General features: G+C 36.4%; 1 protein-coding gene across 7 annotated transcripts in view; it reads left to right on the top strand.

The window, feature by feature from the left end:
- fmnl2a (formin-like 2a) overlaps positions 1 to 19,616 on the top strand; it is a 60,576-nt gene that overhangs the window by 20,128 nt on the left and 20,832 nt on the right. For all 7 annotated transcript variants that reach the window (XM_059499470.1, XM_059499474.1, XM_059499468.1 and 4 more), the window contains exons 2-8: positions 3,640 to 3,723; positions 5,463 to 5,543; positions 10,568 to 10,644; positions 12,240 to 12,323; positions 13,370 to 13,525; positions 18,119 to 18,227; positions 18,942 to 19,018. In XM_059499470.1, coding sequence (XP_059355453.1) covers positions 3,640 to 3,723; positions 5,463 to 5,543; positions 10,568 to 10,644; positions 12,240 to 12,323; positions 13,370 to 13,525; positions 18,119 to 18,227; positions 18,942 to 19,018 — 668 coding nt within the window. The remainder of the gene's footprint in view (positions 1 to 3,639; positions 3,724 to 5,462; positions 5,544 to 10,567; positions 10,645 to 12,239; positions 12,324 to 13,369; positions 13,526 to 18,118; positions 18,228 to 18,941; positions 19,019 to 19,616) is intronic.

The following is a 19,616-nucleotide window of genomic DNA, read 5'->3' as shown; positions in this document are numbered from 1 at the left end:
TGTAATGACTCACAACTGGTGGTATATTTAGTTTTTGACACTTAAGTTCAGATGTTGAAACATTTATTTCAGTGCTTTTAAACAAATTGTTTTGCAGAGCCAGACCTTTTTTTATTGTCAATATAAAGTCTGGTCCACAACGCAACTTATTCTGATCAAGAAACAACCACTCAGACAGAAAAAGAGCATATTTTAATGCTATGTTTAAGAGAAAATAAATACAAAATCAGTGATGCTCAGATAATAGAAATGAATGTACAGACAACACTAAAAAGGGGTCACACTTTAGTTTGGGGAACAATTCTTACTATTAACTATGACCTTTTAACTATATGTGACCCTGGACCACAAAACCATAAGGGTCATAAGGGTAAATGTGTCCGAAATTGAGATTTATACATCATCTGAAAGCAGAATAAATAAGATTTCCATTGATCTATGTTTATTTTTTGTATGAGGACAATATTTAGCGAGATACAACTATTTTAAAATCTGGAATCTGAAGGTGCAAAAAAAAAATCTAAATATTGAGAAAATCACCTATAAAGTTGTCCAAATGAAGTCCTTAGCAATGCATATGACTAATCAAAAATTAAGTTTTGATATATTTACGGTAAGAAATGGAACATGATCTTTACTTAATATACTAATGATTTTTGGCATAAAATAAATATTGATCATTTTGACCCATACTGTGTATTGTTGACTAATGCTACAAATATACCCGTGCTACTTAAGACTGGTTTTGTGCTCCAGGGTCACATATGCTTATTAATATTTAGTAGAATAATAGTGGGTTGGGTTAAGTGATCTAGAATATGGTCATGCAGAATAAGGTATTAATATATGCTTTATAAGTACTAATAAACAGCCATTAGTCTAGTAATATGCATGCTAATAAGCAACTCGTTAATAGTGAGAATTGGTTCCTATACTAATGTGTTATCAACAAATGTAATACATTTGTTTAGAGTTTGTAATCAGATTTTTTATCCCTTTAAACCTAAATAGTGCTGGACTCTTCACAGATATACAACCTTGTATCTTCAGAACAGACTGGAATCAGTGGGTTGAGCCCAGCTCTTGTTTAGGTGTGTAATATTCATCAGACGGTCAGTGAGCGGACTGTGGGCGATCTGTCTCTGCCTGGATCTACTTGTCTAATTATCCATCTGCATTTGGAAATATAATTAACTACATCAAATATGACAAATAATCTGCCCGGTCTAGATATGTTGTTTCACCAGGAGTCTATATTGTGTGCCTCTGAAACATTGAAGATAGATTAGGGTGTTACTTCGGTGTGGATTGGGCCGGTTGTTTTGTAAAACTTGAACTTGGCATGAACTGGCATGATTGATCAGCTCCGCAAGCGTGTGTATTTGTTCAGCATATGGGTTTGCCTATCAAATACAGCTCTGTAGATCTGCAGATCTTTATTTCATTTGTCAGACATCTGGCCTTGCATATTAGATTTAGGTTTCTCTGTTGTCATAGCAATATCATATTACACAGCCTTCATCAGCGTGTCTGTCCAAAAGCACCGAACCAGAAACTTTGAGTTTGGCTTTTCAAAGAGAGATAAGGGGAAACTACCCTAGTGAAAATGAAATACACTCAAATGTATCTGAAATGCATTTATTTCATGCTAAGTATACTACATATACATTTATATATTTATGTACTTAATACAAATACACTGCAATTGGTAATTGTAGTATGCTAAACTTGTATACTTATACTTTAATTGTGTGGAAGTAGTGCTGAATATTTTACTGTGCTACAGTGGACCTATTGCAATCAGGTACACTTAATCACAAGGATTTATGTCAAATAGAATATTGAGTGAATTTGGGTAATTTAGGCCATGTTAATATATATATATATATATATATATATATATATATAAAATTATGGACCAAACCTGCCATACCTTAGCAAATTTCCCATTCACCATATTATCAGGCACTTTTTCTCTCTTATAATGCATGCAAATGGGAAAATCAGATCATATATGGTTAATCACATAATGATTAATCAGTTTTACCTTATATTATGAGAGACATGTATCACATGGTTAGCTTAACTCTGTTGCAATCAGCCATGAGTAAATGCTTGAGAGGTCTGGTTTCAGTGAGGATGCTGCCTATACAGTCAAGCGCTGATAAAACCAGTCTTCAAAACCATTACGATGGTTTGCCTTTGCGTGTATAGATCACATTTGAAGTGTTGGGTTTCCCTCTGGCCAACAGCTGCTGTGTTGAGGCTTGAAAACACAACATAGCCTCCCTGTGTGGATATAACACTGCACTGGAAACCTACAGAGAAAAACAACAAGAGCAGCCCACGTCTACACACACAGATAAACAGTACAGGTCTTTCCAAACGAAGATGTCATGTAACAGCAGTGGGTTAGTGTTCACATCAGCACACGGTTGGAGAGGGAGGCGTGTGTTTGTGTTGGGGTGGGGTACGTATGGGGCTCGGGTGACTGCAGTATTTTGGGGGAGTTCCATGCAGCAGATGTGTGAAAGTAGGGCAGACGTAGAGGACAGCGCTTGTGTAAGAGGCGGAGGTCTGATCTCAGCACATGTTTGGAGTTTGAGCGCACACATGTGCAGATGGGCTGTATGTTTGAGCAGAAACATCTCCACAGGCCAGCACAAAGTCACTCCTATTGAAAAAGACAAAGCTAACAGTGCAATAGCAAACTGTTGCAGAGAGAATGTCCTTGGATTGATTAAGTGGCCTCATTCATAAACTCTGATTATAGAGTGCTACATATTATTATTATTATTATTATTAAAGTCATTGGTTCTGGAATTAGCCAGTGTAGTCATTTCATTTACTTCACAGAGGTTGTGGGGGGAAAAGGTGAAGATTTCGTGAACCACATCAATTAGATCCTAGTCTAAAACTAAAAATACAAGACTGTGTTGAAAAAGAAATCAAATCCTGAAAAGAATGTTAAAATTCATTGTTAGGATGACCTTTAACTTGTCTTAAATCTTTAATGGTAAGAGGTTATGCATTGATTAGGTTATTTTAAATAATTAGCATGAAACATTATAAAAAATTCAGCATAAAACATATATCTACTACAATATTTACTTATTGTCATCGCTGAAGCAGCCTCTTCCACTTGTTCCCATCCTGATATAATCAGCCTCCCAAGGAGTATTTGCTTCCCAGCAATTATAATTTCCTCAAAGAGAAACTGCAGCTTTTGCCTATTGAAGCTTCTTTTTTCTTTTCCTCCAAATGCTTTCCAGTTTCCAATGTTGTTGCAACACGTTGCAGCCTTTGCATGCAAATGATTGTGAGGATTAATACTTAAAGGTTTATTTGGCTGTGTTGAATTTGTTGTATTACACTACTCTCATATTATTCTTATTTTTTTTTTTCAAAGAATAATTTTAAGAATTGTACTTGTTGAAGCATTTTGCAGTACATTTTCTCTCTTACTTTATTCTTTTTTAAGAGGTTAGGGTTAGGGTTAGGATTAGAGTTTTCCCCCTAAAAATTGTATCTGTGAGATTTACATTGCTATAATTAATTTCTTTATCCGTTGTCATTTTTCTAGCTGTGGAAGTGACAGGATTTCAACTAACTTCACTCTCTGTGTGTTTCTTTACACAGAACTCAATGAACTTGCCTCCAGACAAAGCAAGATTACTACGACAGTACGACAACGAGAAGAAATGGGAACTCATTTGTGACCAGGTAATACATTCTCTCCTTCTCTTACCTCCTCCGTTCTCTCAGTCTTTCATCTTGAGTAAAGTGCGGCTAGAAGCTATAGAAATGAAGGTTTATGTAATCCCAGAGCGACTGGTCAGTAATGCTTGAATGGTTGCAGGTTTGGGACCACCATGAGTTGAACTATGGACTAGATACATAACCTTAAGATACTACAGGGGTATTGTCACCTGTAGTTCACCCCAAAAAAACATTTTTGTCATAATTTATTCACCCACATATCATTACAAGTGTTTTTTCGACCCCTCTGCCAAAGAAACAAAGTCATGAGGTTGAGTAAATGATTAAAGGATTTTCATTTATGGCTAAACTTTAACATGGTGCCACATGTTGTACCCATAGAAATAACTTCCATGGATCCCAGTCATGTATTTAGGATTTCACCAAGCATTTGAGTGAGACAAGTGTAAGCAATCTGTACTATACTGAGTCATTGTTTGTTCATCAGGTGACCTTGTGTCCCTGCAGACATAACATATTGTCTCAATCTTGTTCTCATGAAGACAACACAACTCGTCTGTTTTGTTTCTTTTTCTCATATCGACAAAAATGGTGAACTGTTCTGGCCATCATGTTATAAATATTTTGTATGTTGAGATCAGATGACCTGCCACTACTAGCACTAAAAACAGTGACAATTATAATAGGTTTGCTTTATAGAGCACTTCCTAACTTATACGTTATGTTCTTCTTGTGTAGAAAATGCTTGCAGTTTTTTATACTAATGTTAAAAATTATATACTGTCTCTTACTTCAACCCTTTTTGTTCCTTACAACGCACTCCAGACTCTAAGAATAATCTTGCTCTTGTGTTAGCTTCACACACACCCCCCCCCACACACACACACACACTGGCCACATGTTAAATGTCATTGTGATATCCGTAAATGATGTGTTGTGTGTGTGCAGGGGCCTTGTGTTGTTTTGAAGGGAACTAGGTCTCTTCCTCTTTCCTGTTATGTGCTGCTGTTGATTGGCTGTTGCCAAGGGAAACATCCAAGTGTGTGACAGGATGGAATACATATTTGATATGGAATATACTATAACTATTAGTATGCATAGTTATTATTCATAAATGATTAATAATAATCCTTAAACATAATCATTATTAATCAAAATTATTAATAACACTACTTACTTTTACTTAAATTATCTAGCATTTCCTTTGTAAGATCTGGAGTGTTTGCTAATGAGCAGAATCATGTGTGTTTGATAAGGAAACATACTAATGGGCATAGTAATGCTTTTGTATAATGCAAACTGTAAAAAACTTAATGAGTGTTGTTAATTGGCAAAATATATCTATATATTTAGATATTTGCTTGGCTTGATATACAACTTGTATTACTATATATTTGAAATACATGTGTATTTGTTTGACTGAATGCCTGTATCTGTGTCCGCACACAGTTGGTCAGTTGATAGTAGTTAAGTCTGAATGCTGACTAATCTCTCTAAAGCAGTGTGCTTGTATTTCTGTAAACCCTAACCCTAATCCCATACTGTATGTAATCTGCCAACCCAGTTACACTCTGAAAACAAATGTTTTGGTTTAAAAATAAATCAATAACGCAGTCTGCATCAATCTTTTATTGCAACTTCTAATGCAATTACGGTCAGCCAATGAACGGCACTGAGATGGAGGATTTTAATTAGAAGTGTAAACACAATTTAGTATAAATCTCCATGTCCCTCTCTTCCAGGAACGATTCCAGGTGAAGAATCCTCCTCACACATACATCCACAAGCTGCAGGGTTATCTTGACCCAGCCGTGACCAGGAAGGTGAGTTCTGGTCTTATTCCCTTAAATCCAGTTTGGAGCAGCACATGTGTGTACATGTTAAGGATGGGTGACCTCAGATGGGAAATAACTTCTGATAACTCATTTATCTTGACTAGAGTGCTGTCCTTATACTGTATCAACAGTGTGACAGCTGGCTATGGACAGGAACAGCTTACATTCTACTTCCTGCTAGGGGAACCTATGAATTACTCCTAAACATCAGTCCAACTAAAGACTAGAGTAAAATGTGGTAGAGTCCATTAATTGCACTTTACATGCAATATTTTAGACAGTCAGTGAACAGACTCTGGGCAGACTATGGCCTTGCCACCAGAGGTTGAGACCAGTCATATTTTGTACTTTTAGCTGTGTGTACCTTCAAATCCTTCTGAACACATAAAAAATGAGTGGAGATTCATTTGCAGCAAAATCTTTCTGATCTTAACAGTTTGAACAGCTTGTGAGTTTGTGATTCTTTGCAAAGATGGTATTAGTGCACAAGAGGGCAAAACTCAAAAAGCATACCTATGTGTAAAAATTGCTGAAGTTTCCAGGTGAAATTAACACTAGAGCCAGCGAAAACTTTATTCTCGAGTTTCAATGCTATGTTATGACCTCAAAACAATTCTAACATACCTTTGAACGTTAGTGTCACATAACACTATCAGGTATGTTTAGGGCTGGGTTTGGTGTAGGGGGTATTTGCAACATGATAATGCAATAACATTTTAGTGACACTCGCAAGACATTTTAATTCTGAACCTCTGCAATACATACGTGAAGCAACATAATAAAAATGCAGCAATACGTGCCTGTCCAATGTAATAAAAACATGGCAATGGCTACATATTGAATGCTCATTCTAGGGCCACTCACTGGACCACGGGTTGTTAAGTGGGACCTCTGTGACATTATGATAATAAGTTATGATGTCACCCTGAAGATAAGTCATAAAAACGTAACTTAAAAAAATAAGCTATGAGACAGGATGAGAGGAAAAGTAAGAAGAGGAGTGACAAGGACATGGAAGAAATGACGAGAGACCAGAAATGAAGTGAAGACAGATGTGATTAAATATTAAAGGTCAGATATTATTGTGTTTATGTGGTGTGGTATCTGAAGGTGTTATTGAGCTGATCTCGACAGCTGACATCATGTCCCTAAGCTGATAGAAAGAGAGAACAAGAGAGAAATAAAACAGACACCATGGGATGGGGCATTATTAGGAAACGAAAAGAGTTGAGACACCACGCATAAAAAAACTGAGGGAAACAGAGAGTCCAAGAAAAAGTAGAGGACAAATATAATGAAAGTGGGAAACAGGCAGGGAGGGAGAGAGAGTTATGGCTGTAAGTTCTGCCAATGGCTCTTTTCTGCAGACGTGAACAATTGTTACTTTGTGTGCGCCGAGAGCTTTACATGCAGTGCATTCCATGCACAGCTCTCGGCCAATGGGATCGCAGCAGGAAGAGGGTCGATCCAGAGGGTCCTGAGGAATGTCTGTGCCACTGATTCCATTCCAGGATGACATCTCTGGAGAACTGCTTTATTTTTCCCATTCTCTTTGCCTCTCTCTCTCCGCAGCTGGGAATGTTTAAAGTCGAGGTGGGAGCGTGAGCTCTGAAAACACACACTGCACTCCACATGTGCCAAACACACCCACGCTGGGAACAAGAGAGCACACTTCCCTCCGTTTCTCTGTTCTCACCATTTCTGTTGTGTTTATACGTCTGTCTTTTTCACTTGTCCCTTTCTGTACCAATTAGCATAATATCCATCCTGAATATAATTTAGAATTAGAATTAGTGTGTAACATATTATAGTATAGTACAATTGTAAGCCAGAAGTGATCAGGTTGTGCAATTTGTCAAGTGGACTTTTGAATTGAATTTTGAATTTGGTCTTGTGGTTGACTATTTAGAAGTGCTTGATTTTAGCTGAAAGTATAATGAACTTTATAAGTCAATTTGAAATGGCATTTACTACTTGTGTTATTTCATTAATATGACATATTCTCAAATGAAACTGGATATTCAGTGAGGGAAAATGTAGACCGGGATTTTTTTAAGTAGATGTCTCTACTTCAGTTTGTTCGGGAGAGGTTAAAATATGGTGACCATACGACTTCTTTTTCCTGGATGGGGTTTCTAAGACGTCTGGGTATTGGCTTTGTTTTTCTACAGACGTGCTCTTTACAGTCCTCATTCATTAAATAATTAGTCATTTTGAAAGTAGTATACATTGCTTTGACCTTTCTTTGTAGATCACACCTTCTCGCAAGCTGATTGGTCCATAATGTACCATGCTTGCTCACCATTGGTCAAACTACTGTTCAGTCATTACCTTCAGCAGGTATGAAAACAAAAGTAAAACAAAAGCCCTAACACATATTTGGCAGTTTAGTAATCCCGGCCTGGACAGGGGAAAACAGATGTATGGTGATTTCAGTGACAAGAGGCATTACAAAGACAAACATTTTTGGTTACAATTTATTTTAAGGTTTCCTCGTTACACGTTACATGCACTAACTATTATCATATCAATACATTATCCATAATTACATGGATGTATCCCTAATACAAACCCTAATCCTGACCCTAACCATATAGTAAGTACATGTAGTTAAATAATGTTACTCAGTACTTATATGTATAATTACACTGCAACAAAACCACCTTAAAATAAAGCGTAACCACTTTTTTTCTTTTAATAGAATAAAACCAGGAACATTTATTGAGAAAGTAAATACGTTTTTTTCTTTTTTCTTAAAACGACTTTAATTTGATGGATTTAACTAGATGCTAATTTGTAAACATAAACACTATGTAACAAATGTGTGGGTGTGTGTTATCAAGGTATAATTTTATAGCATGGCTATTATGTCTCAATATTGGTGTAGGCTATTATTTTGATACGTACTTAAAAGTATACATTCCTATCACCATCTAAATACTTACTTGAAGCATATAGTATACGAATATGTATTCTATCTTATGCTGTCTGCTCTTTTTCACTGCCATTCCCTCTCTGACACCCTTTGATGCAATTATTTCAGTGTCTGAAATCAGTGAATCAAATTGATTAGTAATGCCTGGCCTTCCACTCATCGTCATGGCTGCCGTCTAATTAGTGTTGCAGAACTGCAGCAGCATTTTCAAGTTCAGATTTGGCAACGTATCTCATGCAGCTGATGAAAGAAGTGTGTCTCTCTCATTGGACGGCTGTTTCACGTGCATTTCACCTGACACGTGATTGGGTCGGCCACAAATCCACTGTAACCATGGCTACAGGGAACAAAACTGGGCCCACAGTTTGGACCCAATACTATTATGAGACTGACTGGAGAAAACAGCCCAGTAGTTTTTAAATGAGTAAATGTGACAAATAATGTGTCTGGGTTATTGTTAAATTTACTCAATTATGTTTTATTTAAGAATCACTTTATCTCTGATTTTTAAATAATAAGTAAACAGGTATTGCTGTTAGCTGGTTAGCCAGAGCATGCAACAAGTCCGCTAACCACTAGTCCTCACCCAAAATGGTCGCCATCCCAGAGCCTTTTTCAGTGTCCAGACCTGCCTTTTAGTTCGTTCCAGTCCCAGAATCCAGAAATGAATTAGCTCCAGTGTCAGCTCCTGTCCCAGAGTCGAGAGATGGCTCTGGCCCCGGACCAGGGTCTAGAGAAAGCTTGCATTCTGGAGTTGAGTTCAGAGAGGGCTCCTGTCCCGAGTCTATCCCAGAGAGGGCTTATGTCCCCGAATTTGGCCCAGAGAAGGCTTCTGTTGCAGAGTTTGACCTAGAGAGGGTATCTGTGCCTGACCAGAGTCCAGTGCGAGCTCCCGGCACTGACCAGTTCCCAATAAAGGCTCATGCCCTTAATCAGAGTCCAGAGTATCTCCCAGTAAAGTCCCCTGCCAATGATCTGAGTCCTAGATACACGGCCAGGAGTGCCATTCCCTCTTCAGTTAGATTAAATGTCCTTGCCACGGCCAGGAGAGCCGTTCCCCTCCCTGTAAGACTCAGCTACTCTATCACTGCCAGTCTTGCCGTTCTATCTTCTGTTCGATCCAGTTCCCTCGTCTCAGCTAGGAATGCGTTCCCTCTTCAGTCAAGTCAAGTCACCTTTATTTACAGTCAGATGAAGTCCCCTCGTCACGGCTAGGAGTGCCATTCCTTCTTCAGTCAGATGAAGTCCCCTCATTAAAGGCAGGAGTACCGTTCCTTCTTCAGTTGGGTGAAGTCCCTTCGTCATGGCTAGGAGTGCTGTTCCTTCTGCTGTGGAGAGTATTTCCCCAGTCTCAGCCAAGAAAGCCATTCCTTCCATGAAATTCAAATCCCTAACTTTGACTCCTGTACTCTGTGCACATTTATTAAATATATATATAGGTTATTTATATACTTATATATATATCGTCGGCAGCCATATCACCCTGGAGCCCAAGACCGGTTGCCCACTGAAGCTAAGCAGGGCTGAGCCTGGTCAGTACCTGGATGGGAGACCTCCTGGGAAACCTAGGCTGGCTAAATTCGCCCATTGGCCACGGACAATCATGGCCTCCTATCAATCCCCATATCTCCTGATTGGCTTCATCACTCTGTCTCCCCTCCACCAGTAAGCTGTGTGTGGTGTGTGGTGTATGGTGGGCGTTCTGGCGCACTATGGCTGCCGTCGCATCATCTTGGTGGATGCTGCACACTGGTGGTGGATGAGGAGATACCCCCTGACTGTGTGTGTGTGTGTGTGTGTGTTTATATATATACATAATAAATATACACAGTGCACACACATGTATTATATAAACCACAACTTTTATTTTGTATGTGATTAATCGTTTGACAGCATCAGTGTAGAGTACATATATGAGATTACGTTTGTCTTTTTCTCCTTTTGCTATTTATTTAATGCTATTGTCATTAGATAATAGGTATGAGAAACAATTGCAATATTACAAAGAGACTTCTAATTGTTATTAAGCTTAGTAGATGAAGAAGACTGCTGTAAAGGCTTTTTCTTTCTTTTGCAGAAGTTCAGGAGGAGAGTGCAGGAGTCGACGCAGGTCCTGCGGGAGCTGGAAATCTCATTACGGACCAATCACATAGGGTGAGTTCATCTGTGTGTATGCATGTTCATTAAATACTGCTCACACTGGACCTGTGATCACTGCTCTGAGTAACACAGACACACTCCAAAAATCCTCATGCAAGATGCAATGAAGCTGAAATCATGCTCTTTTGTTTGAGGCTGTGCATTTAACAGCCAACTGCTCCTGACTGGACTTGTCATATTCCTGCACAGTGGAATTTTGCTAGAATGCCAACCCACCAGGTTTTTGTTTAGGGTATACCTGCACAGCCTAATCAGAGTGGAGAAAATCTGAATTTTTTTTTTTTTTCTGAGAGCTGAAAATCACACACTCAGTTGCATTCTGGGAACTAGGATTGACCGGATGTAGAAAGTCTAACGGAACTTGGTGAGGTTGGGAAAAAGTCACAACAGGAAAACAGGAAGATGTGATATTCCAGTACCAACCAGCACACACTCTTTCCTTGCCATCCCATAAATGAATGTTATTATAGTTTAATTATTTCAACGGTTGTTCAGAACAGACAAACATAGTCCCAGAACCCCCCGAGCTGCTTGACGACCCCTACAGAGATTTAGCTGCCGTATGGTCCTAAACTAGATTACATAAATGATCTAGTTAATCTAGATGAGATAAAGCAGTGTTATCTGCTCACAAAGGGTTCAACAAACACAAAACAGCAGAATGATAACTCAAACTCTGTCCCTAGAGTCACATATGTGTTCCTTCTTTCCCCAAACAATGTTTCTCCCATTTGTTCATTATGTTAAAGTTATATTTTAAGGCATAATGTACAGTCATCTGATCATTAATACAAAATAAACCCTTTGAAAATAATACAGAGTGCAATATTTGACTTAAATGAAGTATTCCGAGAACCATGCAATGCAAATGTATACAGACTTAACAATGTACTTATATGAGACTAGTTGTATATTCTGTAGTTCCGTCATAATGTTCAGATAAATACATTTAGTCGCATATGAGTTAAATTGCTCATTAGAAAATCTAAAGAAATAGAGACATAAATCTTTTTTTCTTTCACAACTGTGAGGTTTTCAAGTGTTGGCCTACTTTTCCCTCCTAAGAAAAGGTGAAAACTGGCTTTTGATCATTTCTGGGATCCTCACGGTCTTTGTCAATGTGATTGTAAGTTTGTTGTGTGTGTGTGTGTGTGTGTGTGTGCAGTATTCTGGGATGTCTCTGCCATGTCTTTGAAGTATCTCTCATTGCTGCTGCTCTGAGGGAGAAATCCAGCTACAGAAACCTTTGCTTACAATCTTTTCAAGTTTTTTAACCTTCTGAGACACTGTTCCATGATGCATTTTTCATGATGTCTGTCTCCGTCTGGAAGTGTGGTCTCTTAATGCTGGGACACACTGTGAGCTCTGTGGAGTCTCCTGGATTATCTAGTCTAACTACTGCATGCTTACTAGTGGTATAGTTAGTGATATAGCACTATAATGTTGTAATGATGAAACATCAAAGTAATACAGTAATGCATACAAACTTTTGATTGACAGGTTTTTTTTTTGTAACTCTCTCTCTCTCTCTCTCTCTCTCTCTCTCTCTCTCTCTCTCTCTCTCTCTCTCTCTCTCTCTCTCTGTTTAGGTGGGTGCGGGAGTTTCTGAATGAAGAGAATAAGGGTTTGGATGTGTTGGTGGAGTATCTGTCATTTGCACAGTATGCTGTCACGTAAGTCACCCGTGATTGTACTGAACATGAACACAATGGCTCCTTCCACCCAGACCGCTGCTGTATCTTTGTGTGGCTCTGACTACATGCCTTACTGCTGCTCTGTGTGTGTGTGTGTGTGTGTGTGTGTGTGTGTGTGTGTGTGTGTGTGTGTGTGTGTGTGTGTGTGTGTGTGTGTGTGTGTGTGAGCGAGAGTGTGCACAGCCTGTTAACTGAGATCAGATCAAGCCACAAGATCTCATTTACAACCAATTTTATAACCTGATAATTAATGTTTTAGTGTATTTTTGGGGAAAGGACTGATATCACACCCCAGTGTACAACACAACATACTATACACACTTTAAGATTAGTTAGTGCGTTTAAAAATTATCTTAACTCATTACTTAATTACTTACTTACTCAATTTTATTGTCCCCCAAAAGGTTTTTCTTTGGTACACATGCACAGTATAGCAACACAATACACATATAACACATTAGTTTATTAAATGTACAGTAAAAAAAATGTTATTATAATGATACATTATTTCAAGATTATCTGATAAAAATAATAATTTATTTAGAAAAAAAAAATGTTTTTGTAACAATGTAAGTCTTTACTTTCACTTAAAAAAAAAAACAATTGAACAATAGTGTAATTAGCCAGTTCAGTACGCATTGATTGATTGATTGATTAAATCATCAACTACACACATTTTCATAAATGTGTTCTTGCTATACACATATGTAAACACAACATATAAAGGTGAAAATGTGAAAAAAAATATTGCGTTTTACAAAAAAAAATTAATTACAATTTTGTATTATTATTATTATTATTATTATTATTGTTTCACCATGATTATTGTTTTATTTTATGAAAGTATTAATACATCAAGTGAATTAGGGTTAGGATTAATGTTTGCAGTGCATGTAAGCAAATGTCCCCTGGCCACAGATAAAGTATGTTTCAAGAGGATTTACAACAAAAACAACAACAAAACAAAACAATATAACATTCTTATTTTGGTAAGTCCTGAGCCCCTGCTGTTGTGTGTTTGACAGGTATGACGGTGACAGTTCTGAGAGCAGCACAGAAAACTCTGTGGATAAATCCAAACCCTGGAATCGATCGATTGAAGATCTCCATGGAGGAAACCACCTCTCATCAGCTGTCACAGGCAACAGCATCTCCAGAGCCAGCAGACATTCAACCATAAGGTGTGGACGCACAAACTGATTTTTTGTTATTACAGCTGAATCATAGAAAACAAGATGCTGATAGTATCTTATAGTGCAAATCTGAACGCGAAATGGTTTGTCCGACTGCAGAGAGTGTGTACGGACTCCTTGTGATTTCTGAAAGGCTCTTTTGTATAGTCATGGGGCCTGTAAGCCCTTAAATGGCTTAGGAAACAGTGCACCATGTCAGAACACAGTCAACGTGTGTCTGTCTGTCCGTCTGGCCACTGACTCACAAAACTGGCTTAGACGGTTTCATTCTGATGAAGAATAGACAACTGACACATCACCACCACATAAGTATTATTACAGGAGCTTGTCTGTCTGTTATGGAGCAGCCTGATGACGGGACAGAAGTATTTACACGGAGCCTGGGGGGATCTGTTTGAATGGGTTCAATATGTTAAGCCCCCTGTCACTTGAATTGGATTAAGGTCTAACCGTTATGCAGTAGTTAGAGAATTCCAGATTCTAATTTTAGAATTCTGATCAGTTGTTTCTTCTGGGCTCATATCTATTCTGCTAATATTTGAGACATGCATCTTCAACAGTGCAAGACAAAACAAAGCTAATGCAGTGTGATCTGACTCCACCTGAACAAGCAAGTTTTATAAAGAAATAAATGTAGGCTTAGTTTTTTTTAGTTTTTTTTTACTGGCCAAATAGTTCAGTGGTCTTAGAGATAATACTGAAAATAGTATTCATAATGAAGGTCACCCGTTCTACATTTACTGTTCACATAGACGATAATAATTCATTTTTTTTACTTTTAATAATAATTCAATTAATTGATTTTTTCAATTAATTTTTTGTTATTTTATTTTTTGTTTTTTTTTTATTATTCATTTTTATTTTAGTTTTATTTATTTCAGTACCTCAAGTTAGACTAAATGGAAATGTTTCAATGGAAACTCAACTAAACTAAAATTATTTATTTAATTATTTTTTACATATAATTTATTTCAAGTAACATTTTTTTAGGGTTTAAGTTTTAGTTGTTGAATAGTTTTAGTTTAGTGTTAGACTATATACACTGATAACAGTTGTGTTGTGCTTTTATTTTATTTTTATTTTTTTTATTTTTTGCATCATTAACCCTGCAGTGTGGGTTTACATCAAACAGAGCTTGGTGTGGATGCCAGTGTAGTTATCATTTTATAGTTATTGATCTAATTATCTTTCTTGATGTAAACGGGCATTCATGAAAACTATACGTGCTTATAATTTGCTTTGGGTGTACAATTTCATTAATTATGTGTACCTTTACATGAATAAAACATACTTTGGTCTAATCATTTTGCTGAAATCTGTCACAGGTTCTGTTAAATTTGTCTGTAATTAATGCAGTTGTCACTCTGTCTGCAGTTTCCTGTTGTGTGTTCCCATCTGCAGCACAAGGCATGTTCTTTTGGGAGTCTCCTCTCCCCTCCATGTCTCTCTAATGTGCTGAACTATTGAGGCTAGACTAGCAGAGTGAGTTTGTAGCTAGCTGTGTACCTGCAGCCTCAGATGTAACCTGCCCTCATGTAGTCTGTCAGGCATAATCACTCATTTTACTTCTCTATCAGATCATGGTGTTGTGCAGTGGATTTATCAGTTCACTTCATCATTTATCAACATAAACTTTACATCCAGTGGTGTGTGATTGCATGAATCAAAGGTTCTGCCCACATACAGTAGTTTTGTTTCCCCTCAGCTCTTAGTAATTTGTAGGCTTAAATTATATGTTGTATTCAGACATTTAAAAGAGTAATTCTCAAATTTCCCAATGCCGTCCTGAAGAACACAGACTCATCCACAATGCCCAAAGTGCTCAGAGAAACGAGGGTATGTCTGCTGCATGTAGTGTTTAATTTTAGCTCAGATTTGTAGATTTGTATAGAATTATGTAGAAATAAAATAAAATAGTATAGTGTTAGAGTTAGAATTAGAGTTATTGAGTTGACTATTGATACCTACTGTTTATAATATAACTTCATGTTACAGTAACACTTCAATGAAGCATGTATTTATAATTCATTACAAAGGCTTTCAAAAGGCATTACAATGCATGCATTATTTGTAATATACATATATATATATATATATAGTAATTTGTTGTACCACAGTTACAATAGTAAATATTTGCGATTTGATTAACACCATGTTATATTCACATGCGTTATAATGGATTATACTTCCCAGAAGTTATCTTTACATTTTTTTTTTTATTTAAGATCTGTGCAGTATCTGAGATTTTAGGAGTGGTTGTTCACATATTTGAGTGTTTCCAGTGAGGCTAATGTTAATTTCAGTGTGAGCTAGTTAAAGTCATTAACATTAACAAACAATGCATTATTTGTTGATATTAAAATAAAACATGCTCAAAGCAATGTCATATGTAACACATCCATGATAACATATGGCTATAAAAAAATCTTACAAATATATATGATATAAATATAATGACCACATGTACTGTATGTTTATGAATTGTTAGCTGTTTTAAGCCTGTCATGACATGTGACTCATGAAACATTCTCCACATAATTATTCTTTCTTTATTAGATTTTTGCATCTTATTTTATGTCAGATTCTTACATTTAATCAATGAATTAAATTGGAGTAAGACATGACTGTTACCAATCAAATGAAATCAGTATCCATTGTGTAATGCTAAAGCAGTATTTAGAAGTATTTACACTGCAATTACAATTGCATAAATAATGATAACATTTTTAAAAAATATATATTTGAAATATGTTTTAATGAAATTATATTTTAAATATGAAACTAAAACCACCAGTTGGTGGCAGTTCACTGAGTCATTAATTCAGCTGATTGATTCAAATGTCTTTTTGATTTAGGAACGAAGCAATTGACTTTCTTTACGACTGGATCATTCAAAAATGCGAATTCATTCAGTAATGACACACCACTGTTTGTCGACGCACAACAGCTCTGTTGTGGGTTTGTTTGGAATGATTTTCTTTGGTGAAATATTGCAGAAACTCACTATATTTATTTAATTTTATTGAACTAATGAACAAAATAAATATCAAATTATCAATCATGCTGATATTCATTGCATTGCTTAACTGTGTCATGCATTATACAATCAATAGTGAACCACGTTTTATGAAATGTAGTCTTCCAGGCTACATCACAGTGAAAGTGGATGCGTTCTTGTTTGTTTTCTGCAAAATTGCATGACTTTTTGCTTCCACTTGATTAAAACAACAATCCCAGGATTATCATAGATAGATGATACATATCACACACCTCTAGTGCACACCTATGTGTGTTAATGTTGCTGAATGAGCTTCGCACGGAGTACAAAACGTCTCCTCATTGCATTATGTTTGTGTGTGTTTTCAGAAAATCACGCCAAGCTCGTCTTGTGACAGTCTTGAAAAGAACTGTGTGCCCTTTGTCTTAGTTTGTGTGTGTGTAAACCTTCTCTAGTCTGTTTGTGAGCCTGTTCAGATTTCTCTGTTTGTTGTGTGCGTAATTTTGTCTTGTGTGTGAGTTCTATGTGTTTGTATGTAATGTGTTTCTATTTTATACCTATTTGTGTGTGTTCTTTGTGTGCATCTGTTGCTATTCTCACACATAAAAGCCTTTGGCTCAGGCCCGAAGGCTGGCATGCATGTCAATGACACCGCTGTTGTGTTCTGGAGGTGATATGTGTGCACAGAGCACTTTGACTGCTGTAAGACAATGCAAATCCTCACACATCAATCACAGGAAAAGCTGCTGACAGACCTAAACACAGCACTTGTCGCACTTAAAGACCCTCAGCCTTGATTTAGTCTTGTGAGTCTTCGTCAGGATATGACTCTAGATTTGAGTTTACAAGAAAAGCATGCATATTTTTCATGCTTTTAATCATTTAAAACATCTTGAGAAGTAGTTATTTGTTTAAAATAATAGTTTGCTTTTTAAAATACAGAACCACCTTTTCAAAAGTCTGGGGTCAGTGAGATTTTTATTTTATATTTTATAGAAATTCATATTTTAACTTTTTGAAAGCAAATAGATTCATCAAGGTACAATTTCATATAAATGTTCTTCTTTTGAACTTTGCTGCTGAATATTCATCGTTAAGGAAAAAATTAAATAAATAAAAATAGAAAAAATATTTAAAAATGTGATCATGTGTGCGAATTTGACAGTTACTGTTTTTGTTGTATTTTTTATTATTATAATTATTTTTTTTCATCAGATTAATGTAGTCTCGGTGGACATTTCGATACTTTTCAAAAATATTAAAAAAGTCTTACTTACCCCAAACTTTTGATTGATAGGGTATGTTAAATACATAACATTGTTGTTCCAAATCTTTATTTTCTTCTGTTGAAAACAAAAGGAGATATTTTGTGGAATGTCCAAGCTGCTTCTTTTCTGTGCAGTGAAAGTGAATGTGAACAGCTCAGACATTCTGCTAAACATCTCCTGTGTTCCACAGAACAACTAGAGTCAAATGGGATTGGAACAGCACAAGGGTGACTAAATGATGACGGTATTTTCATAATGTTGGATGAACTACTGATTTCATTGGTTAATAAACTTCAGTTGTTGTTCTGCTCTCAGGTCTAACACGTTACCCAGCCGGAGGACACTGAAGAATTCCAGATTAGTGTGTAAGAAAGACGACCTTCATGTGTGTATCATGTGCCTACGAGCCATCATGAACTACCAGGTAAAACACACACAAACCTTTGAATTTATATTAGTCTCTCCAGATCATAGAGCACAATGCAAAATGACACCTTTTCGTCAAACTTTATAATTAGTTCAACTGCTAAAGAATCACAAAAAGCACAACACTACTTAAAGTTATTATCAGTAAGTTAGTGTGATAAACATGCATGAATTCAATTGTGGGATGTGCTTGGTGTTAAAACAAGTTATTAAATACAAAGATTATGCAGTGTTTTATTTTATATTTGATGTCAAATGAATGTATTAATTCATGTAATACTGAAATTCCTGTAGTATTAAATACTTTTTTTTTCTCTCTGTCGTATGACTTGTACATTGGTGTCAAATGTAAACTTCCCCCAAATCTCTGGAAATGACTGCTTGTGAAATCAGTCATTTTTCTAAGCAAAAATACCCAACTTCTAACACTCACAAATACCATTTGTTATGACATTATTAAAATTAAAGAAAAAAGATCACAAACAGTGAGGATCAGCTGCTCAACAGGTTTCAGGTCATTAGTGAAGACATTCTGTGCTTCTATACAGAAAACCTATACATAAACACACATTCACACACAGTCACACACACACATAGATTCATAAAAAGAAAAAAAAAGCTGTTTGGTCTTTCTCCTGTTTTATGTTGAGATAATAAATCTTGGAGATCCTGCCATGTTTACTAATTAGTCCTCTCTCTGTCTTTCTCTCAGTATGGCTTCAACATGGTCATGTCTCACCCTCATGCTGTGAATGAAATTGCACTAAGTCTGAACAATAAGAATCCCAGGTAACCCAGTGAGCTGGAGTAAATGTGTGTGTGTGTGTGTGTGTCTCTGAAAGAGAGGCTACTTTCCCAGAATCCACTGCTTTAATTCCTCCTCTTTCAGAGTCATAAATACTGGCAGCTACAACAGCAGACCCCATAATCTCAGTGTGCAGGTTCTTTATGCCATCTGTGTAAAGGGTCAATGTTTTTTTTTTCTTTTTGAAACAAGTCTTGTATGCTCACTAAAGCTGGATTCACGTCATTTAAAAAAAAAAAAAAAAAAAAAAAAAACGGTAAAAACATAAATATTGTGAGAAATATGACAATTTAAATGAACTGTTTTCTGTTTTAATATATTTTTAAAATGTAATTTAATCTCATTAACAAAGCTTGTATTTTCAGCATCATTCCCCCAGTCTTCAGTGTCACGTGATCTTTTAGAAACCACTCTAATATGTTGATTTGCTGCTCAAATGGTGAAAACAGTTATGCATTTCTGACCCCATACCTTAAAACTGTAGTGTAAATCGTCTGTATATTCAAAAAAAAAAAAAATAATAATAATAATAAATATATATACAACCCGAATTCCGGAAAAGTTGGGACGTTTTTTAAATTT

Source organism: Carassius carassius, chromosome 19 (genome assembly GCF_963082965.1).
Source record: "Carassius carassius chromosome 19, fCarCar2.1, whole genome shotgun sequence".
Taxonomy (NCBI): domain Eukaryota; kingdom Metazoa; phylum Chordata; class Actinopteri; order Cypriniformes; family Cyprinidae; genus Carassius; species Carassius carassius.
Note: the sequence above shows the minus strand (reverse complement) of the source record. Positions and strands in the feature narration are given on the sequence as shown.